The sequence below is a fragment of the Vigna radiata genome, chromosome 11 (assembly GCF_000741045.1).
Source record: "Vigna radiata var. radiata cultivar VC1973A chromosome 11, Vradiata_ver6, whole genome shotgun sequence".
In the NCBI taxonomy this organism is placed as follows: domain Eukaryota; kingdom Viridiplantae; phylum Streptophyta; class Magnoliopsida; order Fabales; family Fabaceae; genus Vigna; species Vigna radiata.
The window spans coordinates 4,570,881-4,583,790 of NC_028361.1; the positions used below are offsets into that span (position 1 = coordinate 4,570,881).

The 12,910-nt window shown below is 31.3% G+C and overlaps 2 protein-coding genes across 3 annotated transcripts; both read left to right on the forward strand.

Annotated features, from left to right (window-relative positions):
• LOC106778041 lies at positions 1-1,296 on the forward strand. The gene is made up of 2 exons (XM_014665928.2): positions 1-560; positions 791-1,296. The coding sequence occupies exons 1-2, from the start codon at positions 122-124 to the stop codon at positions 871-873; spliced, it is 522 nt and encodes a 173-aa protein (XP_014521414.1). The 5' UTR covers positions 1-121; the 3' UTR covers positions 874-1,296.
• An 8,102-nt stretch (positions 1,297-9,398) lies between these two features.
• Positions 9,399-11,599, forward strand: LOC106776971 (heat shock factor protein HSF24). Of its 2 annotated transcripts, XM_022775620.1 has the most exons (3): positions 9,399-9,483; positions 9,694-9,935; positions 10,595-11,599. In XM_022775620.1, exons 2-3 carry the CDS (start codon positions 9,732-9,734, stop codon positions 11,243-11,245), a joined length of 855 nt encoding a protein of 284 aa, XP_022631341.1. In that variant the 5' UTR covers positions 9,399-9,483; positions 9,694-9,731; the 3' UTR covers positions 11,246-11,599. The 2 variants fall into 2 exon arrangements, with proteins under 2 accessions (XP_022631341.1, XP_014519942.1); XM_014664456.2 differs by lacking the exon at positions 9,399-9,483 and having other exon boundaries at positions 9,490-9,935.
• The last annotated feature ends 1,311 nt before the right edge of the window (positions 11,600-12,910 follow it).

Consider the following 12,910-nt stretch of genomic DNA (forward strand, 5'->3'; position numbering starts at 1 on the left):
GTGGTGTCCCTTGGCTTTCAAAAGCGCCGAAAGAGAGAAACCTAACAACGCCATTGCGTTCCCTAACTCATCGTGCGAGGTCCCTCGACCTCCGCACAACCCCAACTCCAAGGGGCTGTGCATGTTTTCCACGCCCATGTCGGAACTGGATCCAGACGTCGACGCGCCGCCACCCTTCTTGCTCCAGCGCCCACCGCTCCTGCAATCTGTGCCGCCACTCTTCAAGCAGCGATCGTGGTCGCCGGACGCCTACCGCGATGAGGCCTGGCTCCGCCGCAAGGGAAACTGGAAGAACCGCCGCAGTAAGAGCGTCACCGACGAAGATGTGGACGAACTCAAAGCCTGTATCGAATTGGGCTTTGGATTCGATTCTTCTCCCGAGATCGAGCTCGATCCCCGCCTCTCCGATACACTACCCGCTCTCGGCCTCTACCACGCAGTCAACAAACACTACAACGAATCCCTCGTCCCTAAGACCACGCCGTCTTCCTCTGCTGCATCTGACTGCGAAGGCACTCCTTCCCCGCATGGCAGTCCTCACTCTGTCATCTTCACCACAGGTACTTAACACTTAGCTGATTTATTGTTTGCTTTAGATAATAATGGCAGAATTATGAAGTTTGTATAAATCAACTCTGGCTATCAAATTCTTTGAAAAATATAGATTAGGACATTTAAATCTTGGTCTTTCTATGCTTAATTTGTGTTGATTGTGATTGATGTGAATTAAGAGATGTGGCTATATTTTTTGCTGAATTATTGGTTTGTTTGATGTGAATTAATTATGAAGGTGAAAATCCTCAGACCGTGAAGACTAGACTGAGGCAGTGGGCTCAAGTTGTTGGTTGTGCGGTGCGTCAAAGTTCTAGCTAGCTGAATGGGTTATGTGATGAGATGATAACTGTTGATATGGGTTATCAAACCTAAACCATTACAATAGAAGCTGTGTGTGATTGATATAAATGACAACTATTTCCCACCGAAGCGAAGCGATGGCGGACCCTATTTAACCACCCAATTGTGAGGGAAGCAAACTAGTTAATACATGTGGGGTGTCGGCAGAACCTTGTTTTGTAATGTACTTGTGGAATATGTGATGACTAAGTTAGATCTATTATAGTATTATTATCTATGTCATGTGGTAGACTTACGTACATTTAGTTCTATCTTTGTTTTTGTGTTTGTGCTGGGTGTGTGAAAAGAAAAGTGAAAAGGTCTTGGTTCTACTAGTACATTTGAATCCAGTACTGTGTGTTGTTCTGCTCTCCTCATTTTTTGTATACGTAGTTTCTCTTTCCTCTTGGGTTTGCCTGGTTGCTTGGTACTCTGTCGAAAAGCAAAAGAAGGAAAGGTGGAGAGAGAAGTGAAAGAATATAACTTGAACAAGGGATACAGCTTGCTTTCTAACATGGACTGTGTAGCAGTGTGACTCAAAATGTATTTCGTGAAAGGTAAGACAGAGAAGCTTCAAATTTCAACATTCTCCGTGTCATCCACTGAGAATTGCACTGTTGGCAATGACTACTCCGTGTTTCTTACCTTTTGTACTTTTAGCTAGTTACCCTCTGTCATCACTAATTTTCCACCCATTTTCCAGAGACAGAGTGACTGACAGTGGAAAGGAATGGAAAGTCTCCAGTGTTGACTGACATTTTTAGGCGGAGGATGTAGTCAATCAATCCACTCTACTAACATAACGGAAATTGCAATTGCAGTGGCAGCTGTGTGTTGGACACCTATGTCAAAAGAACTGTGCCATAGATAAAAATTTAAGGGCTAAGATGAAGGCAAATGCTCGACGTGCATCCTTTTGAGATGAATTTGGATGATAGTATAGAGAGATAAAAAAAATTAGACGATTATTATAAATATATAAAAAATAGAGTGATATAAAGAAAATACATTAAAATTAGTGTAAAATTATAACCTTAAGAGAAACTAGATATCTCTTAACCAAATATCTGACTATATGATCTGGATAAAGATATTTAGACAATATTTTTTGACAATATTTGAATATCATCATATGTATCATTGTGTGATTGGTTCATGGTGGTCTCATTGTGTCATTTGGACCAATTACACAATGACATGTATGATTGATGTTCAAATGTTGTCAAAAATGTTATCTATGTATCATTACCCATATGATTTTGACTAACATAAATGAGTATAGCTGGAGAATGCAGGGTTAGATGGGTCTTGGGCGTATATAACATAAAAGAAAGAAACTACAAATTCATGCTGAGTTCTAGCATAGCAGAGGATATGAACAGTGAACTAAAACATGGATATTGTGCTGTACAAGATTTTCAGCCTTGTAATTAGTTATATTTTTGAACTGAAATTATTGATGACTGCAGTAGTACCGTCTACATTTTAAAATGTAATTATAATAATTCAAAATTTTCAAAATAACATTTTTACCTTGTTTTTTTCTCATGTCATTCCTAACAGCTGATTATAATATGTTTATAAAGTTTGACAAGATACATATGTTTGGAAAATAGAACTTTCGAATACGTCATTCAATACAAACTTAAATTATTTCTTGACATTTTCTCACTATCGGGAAGTTCGTCCTTTACATAATGCACTTAATGAATTTTCAATCTCAGTTGATCATTGCTATAATTTATTTTATTTATAATAAGAATATTGTAAGTTATTGTGTACCTCATCGTCTAACTTCTTTACTTACTTATTTCTTCTTCTTTTACTTTAATTTTACTTTTAAGTAAATATTCTCCCTTAAAATTGACTTTTGATATAATATATAAACATTGTTACTCGGATCACTCAAATGACTTAATAATTTATTTAGTTAGTAAAGAAGAAGTGAGGTTCATTTCATTTTTATTTTTTCTATAAAAATAAATAAATTTTATAAGTGAAAATAAAAACCATAGATTAAATATTATAAAAGAAAAAAAATGTAATTTAACTTTAGTATTGAAATTAAAAATTGAAAGAACTATAAGAAAAACAAAAGTAAAATTTAACAAACTAACTTCGTAAAAAAAATCCCATTTCATGTCTCAACTATTGGTGCTCATATTCTTAAAAATAAAAAATAAAAGGGTTAAATATGTTTTTAGTCCCTATACTTTGGGCGATTTTGGTTTTAATCCATTTTCAAATTAAGGTACAATTTAGTCTTTCAATTTTAGAAAACTCTGGTTTTAGTCCTTTTTACCAAATTTGCTTTTGAAACAGCAAATAAAATTAAACAAATTTGGTAAAAAGGACTAAAACCAGAGTTTTCTAAAGTTGAAGGACTAAATTGTACCTCAGTTTGAAATGGACTAAAACCAAAATCGCCCCAAAGTATAGGGACTAAGAACATATTTAACCTAAAATAAAATCATGCAACTTTACACGTGTATGTTGCCAAGTATTATCGTGTAATATCAAAGAACTTGGTAACAAAAAGAGTATCAAGAAGAAAAAACGTTAGTATGATGCCTTTGAGGGACGCAGCTACAATTAGTTCTTTATGGATGAGTTTGTTTTGTGCATTTTTTTTAAACATGTGTTTTTAATAAGTGAATTATTATCAGTTTTTCATGTGTTTTACTTAATCCACTTGATTTAAAATAAGCAATTTTATGGGGGGTTTTTTAGTGAACAAACTTTTTTATTTCTTAAATGCGTGATTCTTTTAAAAAATGATTTTTTATACATTTATGTTAATCTTAATCAATATATATGATACATTATCAAATACTGATTTTAACGTGCAACCTTGAATACATAAGTGGGTTTTAGACTATAGATAGAGTCTAAAGTAAATATCAACTTATTTAGACATGATATGACTATTTAATTATAAAATTTAAGAGGATGGTTTTGTTTTTCATTACTCCAAGATATATAGTTCCACTAGCTAATAAAAATGTAATTAGATATTGATTTCTTTCATCAACATAGATAATGAAGTGTCTAAACTATTACCTTACTAATTTGTTATTTGTGTTAGTATGTAAGCATGCAATTCTTTACTCTCCAAGGATACGCCATTAATTTATTTACATTTTTTCAACAGCTAACACTTAAAATATTTGACATTTTCTGAAAACTCCAATTACAAATAGAATGTTAGGTTTAGTATAAATTTAAACGCACATAAAACTTCTCATAGTTAAAGCATTTGATTTTTTTTCCTCTGTATGAGGTAATTCAGAAGGATAAAGTATAAAAAATCTTTACACGTAGATGTTTGGATAAAGTAATTAGAAAAAAAAAATTACATTTACAAAATTTTAAAAGATATTTCACATGAATAAAATAGAATTTTTTTTTTAATATCCTTAAAAGTATAAAAAATTTGAAATTCTCATTTATTTTCGTTCCACTAACAAAGGTTGAGGAGAGTTGTCTCAATTTAAAGGCTAAGTCAAGTCTGTCCGAACAAAAAGATCGAATTGAGTTAATTCGATCTGGATTGATGGTTAAGTCAAGTTAGTCAAAGTTGAAGGTTGAGTTGAGTCAATCCAAGTTGAAGGTCAAGCCGAGTTGACCAGTGTCGAAGGTCTAATCGAAATCAGCTCGGAAAAAAGGTCAAGTTGAGCTAGTTAGGGTCGAAGGTCTAGTTGAGTAAGCCCAAATTGAAGGTCAGGCCAAGTTATCTCAAACTAAAGGTTGGTCTAAACCAAGGTGAAGCTGAGTCAGCCAAGGTTGATGGTTGAGCCAAGTAGCCAACTTAAGTCGAAGATTAAGTTGATTCGACTTAGGCCGAATATAGCACTTAGTCGCCCCAGATTTAATGGTCGAGCCAACTCGGTCTAGACCAAAGATTGAGCATAGTCGATTTGGGCCAATGGTCGAGCCAAGTTAACTTGGTCTAAAGTTTGAGCCGATTCAGTTCAAATTGATGGTCAGGACAAATTCGAAAAGTAAAATTGTGTTGTCTGGACTAAAGGTTGGGCCAGATGGCCAAAGCTGATGGTCAGATTGAGTCAACCTTGGCATAAGGTCGATTCAAGTTAGCCCAGACCGAAGAATTGTCATGTCGGTTCAGGCCGAAGGTCGACTCAAGTTGACCTGTGTCAAAGATTGAACTAAGTTGGTTAATCTCAAAGGTTAATTCGAATCAACTCGTATTGAAAGATTAAACTTAGTCAAAATAAAAATCAATAGACCTTAGTTGAATGTATGGTGAACTCAATCTAAACCAAAAGTCAAGATAAGTCATCTAATATTAAAGATCAAACTAACTCCTTTTGATCTCAAAAATAAAATTAAATTTACCTTACATTACTTTCTTTAAAAAGTTAAAATTTAAGATATTTCATTATAAATAATTAAAATACTTTTTCAAACAATATTAAAATTTATCTATTTATCTGTCATAGAGAGCGTGACATGTGTTAGGGTAAAGCAGTGGTCGGAATGTCCTACCTAAAGTTTGACTCACATTTTTCACGCAAAAGGTGTGTATCCTAATTGGTTTGGTGGAATATTGTAGTCGATACTGATTTACCAAGTACATTTCCTGTGTATAAGAGTAATTGACTTCAGTCAAATTGTTTTTCCTTTTAACTATGTCACCCATTTAAGATAAAGCCTTTGCTACTTAGGATATAATTTTTGAGTATGTTTAGGAAGAAGAGCCAGATAAAGCAAAGAGATTTACACACTAAATTCACACTAATTGTATGCAATTATCTTTTGCCACATTGAATTATAAAAATTAGAAAATTTCGTATATTTCTTTAATTAATACCGAGAACACGTATTTCTATACATATTTAGTTTTATCTCATATTCAAAATATCTTTTCTTATATATATTTTAATTTTTGAATAATCCATCTCAATTGAATAAACTGAATTAATTGTAATAAACTGAATTCAATGAACATAATTATATTATTTTTTATATTTTTAGTTAATATGATATTTGCTTACTCATTACTTTAAACTGATTCACTTGCATTTGAAATTTACATTTTTTGGATTTTGAAATAAGTACATGATTTGTTAAATTTGATTTTTTTTTTCTTTCTTTGTAATAATTTTTGAAATTTAAGATAAAATTGTATTTTTGTGTATGAGTTTTTGCGGATTTAACATTTTACTTTTGGTTTGGGTCTTTTATAATTGTGTTTAAGAACCTATAGTTGGAGCATATATTTAGACATATTTGACATTGACAAGAGCTTTATACACACTATACATTGTACTCTCTAATTTATAGCACTTAATTCATTTTTTTATTTTTCAGTGTTAAAAATTCTCTTAACTTAAAATTTTTTCTTTCCATATGTTTTTTCTTTTTGGATCAGTTGTTCTTCAACGATGAATAATTAAATTTTAAACTTCAATCCATAGAGTTAAGATTATACAATAATTGAGTTTTGCATTTTTCATTTTTAAAAAAAAATTATATTTACAATTAATGGCATTAAGCTGTGTTTATGATTTTTTTTAATTTAAATTAGAAATTTATTGAATTTTAATTTAATAATTAAATATGAATTTAATTAAATGATATTTTCATTTAATTCATAATTATGAATTAGTTAGTTTTCAATTGAAGTAACTGATTGGACAAATTAAGTATTCAATTTTGGACGAATTTTATATTTCCATTTATGGTAAGCTGTGTTTATGTTTTTTTTTAACAATTTTAATTAGAAATTGATTGAATATTTTTTTAATAATTAAATACATTTAATTTAATAATTAAGAAAATATAATTAATATAATAATTTAATTTTAAGATAATAACTGTCTTAAAAAAATATTTCTATTCGTTGTTTCATGAAAAAATGATTTTCTTTTTGCTTTAAAGTAATATTCTATCTTTTACATTATTTTTCAAGATATTGTGTTCTTTAATTTTTTAAATAATTAAAGTTATTATGATTTTTCATCACTTGGACATACTTAGTAATAATATACAAGAGATTGACAATTTGAATTTCACAATTGTGTGAATTCAAATAAGTGGTATATAACTATTCGTAAAACAAACCTTGAAATATCAAAGTTTAGAAACTTTTTAGTGAGAACATTTTTTTTTTTCTTTTCATCCCAATAATTCAAATAAAATTATTCTTAATTTGTTATTAATTATTATTACCTTAAAAAGATAACATGACAGGTAAAACGGTATGTTATGATTTAGTTTTTTTCTTTTTTACACAGAATTATAAGAACCTTTTGGAAAATAAAATATTTAGTACGTAGGATACGGCATCAATCATTAACATTTATAACAGAGTGTGAACTTTTTTGGCCGTAAATTGAGTAGCAGAGACAATGAGTAAATTGGATGAAACCTCTGATATTAAAGTTTTATTATTCATATATAATTATAATGTAATCAAACATAACTTCTTTTAATGAAATCAGGAATATATTTTTTATATACCACGTTTTTTCCAAAATAGTTATATAAAAAGGATGATTATCTATTACTTCCTCCTGAACTATCAAACACATCCTAATATACATTTATAATATATAGTATATTTGTTAGATTGGAACGAGGATGTATCGTCATGCTCAACTTTTCTGTATGGACGAATGTTTTTTTTTTTTTTTTTTGTTTTAGATGATCCATCGATCGATTTCTAGAAGATATTATAATGTTCTAAGTCAGAATTATTTGGAGGTATAAAGTAATTCAATTATGAAAAAAAATAAATTTATCTTGAAATTAAATCTCTATTTATAGAGTTTAAAAAATGTTTAATATCTATTTTGGTTCCTCTTTTGGGAGGGTTTAATACTTAACTTGAAGCTGGTTGTTGAATCCTTGTCCAGAAAATCACAACTTGATTTTACCCCAAATCCTAATCCTAACTTTTACATATTCCACGTCACATTTAATTAATTTTTTAAAAACACATAACAATATCACATCATCAAATATTAGTCATCTGGTAGCTTTGCCGTTAGTTTTTTAACGCCGTTGCCAAAAAGGACCTATTTGCACAGTTTTTACAAAAGTTAGGACTTAAGTGAACTTTCTAAAAAAAGGGAGGACCACTTTGAACCAACCCTCCAAAAAGAGAGACCAAAATAGGTATTAAACCTTTAAAAAAATCTGATCAATTAATTTATTTCTTAATAGTCATTAATATTAATCTTAACCACTCATCAATAGCAATTATCATATTAATTACGTTTTGACTCTACTCAACTGTAACCGATCGACTGTGAATTTTTTTTCCGCACCTCAGTCATTCGATCCATTTGACTTAACATGTAGTCATACCGGACGACTCTCACCCTATAATAATACATAGGATATTTTCATAAATTTAATTAATTAGGGAAAAAAATTAAGTGGAAAGAAGTTATTCATGAAAGAAGAGGACTATTTTTCTCTCTAAAGATACAAACACAGTTTAGAAACAAGGGTATCATCTAAAAAAGGTTTGTCTTGTGAGAGTCAAATGCATAATTAACCTAGACTAATTAACTCCTAAGGTTTATTTTTCTTATTTTGAAACATAAGTGGTTTGAATAAGACTAATAAATGAGAATAGCCAACTTTGGCAATTAGGTATTAATTGTACTTAAGTGGAGTTGCTTGAAGAGACAAAAATCCATGTGTAATTAATTTCAGTGAAAAGAAAGGAGAGTGGCATGAAGTACATAGTTTAAAATGTGGTGTTAATTATTTAGTGTGAAAACTACATGGGAGGAATTTGTGAGGAAAAAACATAAAAGTCGAAATCAAGTAAGAGGACAAATAAAAGGCATATGTGTGTTTGCATCGCATTAGTCTTCTTTTTCTTCCATTGTCAATATTTCATTATATATTTGTTGGGCGGTCATAACAGGAAGAAAAGGTCTAACACAAAAAAAATGGACAAAGTGGATGGGGAGACCAATTGATGAAACATGACAAGACACGTACATAGTTAATCATAACAACATTAGTAATCAACAATAATTAAAATATCAATAACGATGAATGAAGAGTTAGGTGAGAGCAGAGAAAAAGCCCTGTTACCCACTTGCTCTTTACCCTTCCAATCAAATAAATACAAATTAAAATTAACTTTACCGAATATATATAATATTTTTTAAATTTATTTATTTATTTATGTAATTTTTACAAGAGCATGTATTAAAACAATATATTTTATGTCATAATAAGCAATAACTAAAATGGAAAAGTTTAGAAGCATGTAAGCGTATTAGAAAATGTAGGAAGTGAAAACGCAATTTGCAGGAGAGAAAGCCAAAGACGCCCCTTGTGAAAAGCGTGTGTAAATGCTTCTGTTGTGTTGCCTCCTTATCCAATCCCTGTTATTGCGTACGTGTGGATTGAGTTTTGGTTTGGTCCAAAATAAACATTGGCATTTCTTTTATCTGTGCGCAAGTTTCTAAAAATTTCTAGAACCCACACGTCACATGGGGTTGGAATATGTTTGGTTCCGTATTATATAAGAGTCTCTCTCGTCCTAGAATCCTCCAGGAGGAGAATAACAATACTTTATCCTTTTTGTGTCGTGAAATTATGGTAATTGATTTTCAGATTTTGACTCATGGATTCTGATCATTCCAGAAAACCTTCCAAAAACTTCCTTCACTCTCGCTTTTTCCTTTCTGGCTTTTATTGCTGGGATTGGGAGTTTTTGACAGCTCTCCTCCTTTTCAGTTCTTCCTCTTAACTTCTCTCTTACTCTATTTTTTTCTTTCTTTCTCTATACTTTTTTTTTTTATTATTTAGAATAATTGTAATAAGAAGAGATTTGTGAGGGTGAAATCATGTCGCAACGATCTGTGCCGGCACCGTTTTTGACCAAGACGTACGAGTTGGTGGATGATCCAGGGACGAACGAGGTGATATCGTGGAGTGACACTGGGAACACATTTGTTGTCTGGAAACATGCGGAATTTTCCAAGGATTTGCTTCCTAAATGTTTCAAGCACAATAACTTCTCCAGTTTTGTTCGCCAGCTCAACACCTACGTATGTTTAATTCTTCTTCTTTCTTTCTCTTCTTACATTTACTTCCATCTATACCTGTCAGATCATCAATTACTCTGCCTTTTTCTGTGTAAACAGCCAAATCCTACAGACTAAAACAGGGATTAAAACTTGCCTGTTAGGGGGTAAAGTGGTTTAAATAAAGATGGATTACTTTGTTTACCGAGAATGTAGAATTATTTAGTATGACCATATTTTTCATTTCATTTTTTTGTATTCATTAAAGAAACTTTTTTGGGTTTTTCATTCATTTAAATGATTAAAAGAAAAATATACAAATATTTTTTAAGTGGTTGTGTGATCGTTATTTAAAGTTTAATACTAATTATTCAGACATTTCAATTAAAAAAATGGTTTTCTACTATTATTCATAGTTCTTACTAATTTCTACTATATTCGAAAATATTTGGAGTGCGACATTTAGCCTGCAAAAAAATCTTGAGTTAAATTGATATCTAAGTATGGTAGGGAAGAGCAAATTTAATGAGCTTGAAATGTATAATTATTCCGGGAAAAAGGGAAATGATAAAACATTAATCAACAAATATGATTACCATTAATTATTATTATTAATAACGATGATGATTAACAACTAATCATTAAGAGTAATGATAACAAATCGGCGATTCTTGAGATTGCAGGGATTCCGAAAGATTGTGCCTGATAAATGGGAATTCGCAAACGAACATTTCAAGCGAGGGCACAAGGAGCTTCTCTGCGACATTAAACGCCGCAAGACCGTGCCGCAATTGCCTGCGCTTCCACCGGAGGCCGGAAAATCCAGCGGGGGTGGTAACTCTCCGTTAAACTCCGGCGGTGGAGATGACGCTGGGTCCACCTCTACCTCGTCCTCCTCCTCCGGTTCGAAGAACACGGGGTTGGTGGAAACAAACACAACAGCTTCTCATGAGTTATCGAGCGAGAACCAGAAACTGAAGAAGGATAACGAAACGCTGAGTTGCGAGCTGGCACGAGCGAGGAAGCAGTGCGATGAGCTCGTTGCTTTTCTCAAGAACCGTCTGATGGTGGGTCCTGATCAGATAGATCGCATCATGCGGCAAGGAAGTTGCGGATCTGAGAAGGCGGTAGGTGAAGAAGGTGGTGGGGAGTGTTTGAAACTGTTTGGTGTTTGGTTGAAAGAGGATACACTAGCAGACAAAAGAAACAACAACCACAAGAGAGCGCGCGAAGACCAGATGGGCTTCGGTGGGCCTCGCCTCAAGGAGTCCAAGCCCGTTGTTGACTTTGAACCTATAAATCTCATCATGACTAGCAATAAGGTTTGCAACTGACCAATCAATGAACAAGGAAAATTTTGATTTTTTCCTTTAGGCAATTAAGGCAGGAATAGGATGATGAAAAAGTAAAAGGCTGAGCGATGATTATGTTTGGGTAAAAAGACCAAATGCGACAACCTCTGCTCTACTTCCTCCACGTGTCTAGGTTGTGTTATTATTTTAATTTAATTTTAAATTTAATGATGTATATACCTAGGTCAATCCTTGTATGATTGGAAAGCAGGTTTCAATGGTCCGTGTACCATATATGGTTTTTTTTTTTCTCTTTTTATGTAAGGCATTCTGTAGCTTGGTTGATGTTAACGATTATGTTTGGATTAATGTTTTCAAAATAATAATTTTTTTTAATTGTTCTAGTCAAAACCGATCAGCTAGAGACATTAAAAAGTGTGATATATATTTTTATTAGTTGACCCTGTAGCTTCTATATCTAACGCCCTTATTATTATTATCAGCCACATTAACTTTTAAACTTGGACAATGATATTTTAAGACCATTTTTTTTATACTACACACGTGTCAAGATATGATTAGACGATTTCAAATTAAAAAAGTTGAGACAGGGGTATATTTGGAAGAGAAAAATCAAAGTTTGTTTTTTAATTTGAAATCGTCCAACCACATTTTGACACATGTGCAGTGTCAAAATTGTGTCAAAAAATGGTGTTAAAATTTTCTTTTCCTTTAAACTTAAATCAGTACTTTGTCTATCATACAGATCAGTTATTGGACATAAAGCCCGATTAATATTTAACCTATCATCACACAATCCCCTGTTCCCTGCTATCGTGAGAAATATCAATGGATTTTTAATAAATCAATTTTCAGTAATTTAATTTTAATTAATCAAAACATCCACCTAATATATGATACATGTATTTCTGTCAAAATAGATTAGAATTTCTGGATCAATCTAGTTTATCACATGTTCGAGCTGGATTGAGTTTTAAACAAATGTAATTTTTTATGTTTCAATTTTCAATTTTTGACTAATCTCGATCAGTTTACCAATCCACTTAATTTAATTTAATTATTTATTACTTTATATTTTAATATTCTTAGTTAATATTTTTTATTGTATTGTAGATGTGATAAAAAATATATTTCAAAAGAACAAAATATTATAGATTTATTAATTAAAGACTCTAATCTTATAAATGGATAAATGATTAAAATATGATCAATATTAGAAACTTATTTATTTGTTGTTTGTGCTTACTTTTGAATTACATTGTGTGATTTTTTTTTAATTGCTTTTGGAGTTTAACATAATTTTAGAGTTAAATTTATTTATATTTGAACTACAAAATATTTATAACCTTTGTTGGATTTAAAAATAAAACTTTTAATTAAGTAAACGAAGTGAGTCAACTCGTAGTGGGTTAAATCAAATTTTTTTTTACTGTTAATAAATAAACTGGATTGGATTGACTTAGTAAACTACTAATGTAGGATGAAACGGACATTGGACCAAATTATCTCTTTTGGAATGTTTCACCTTACATTTCCATGACTTTCACCATGCACCTTTAAATTTTTCGAAAATCAAGGTTATACCCTAAATTAAAAAAATAAATAAAATGTTATTAGTTTTTAATAAAACGAAAAGAATCTTTAACCAGAATCTTTTAATAGTTTTCTCTTCAAAATTCATTTCTG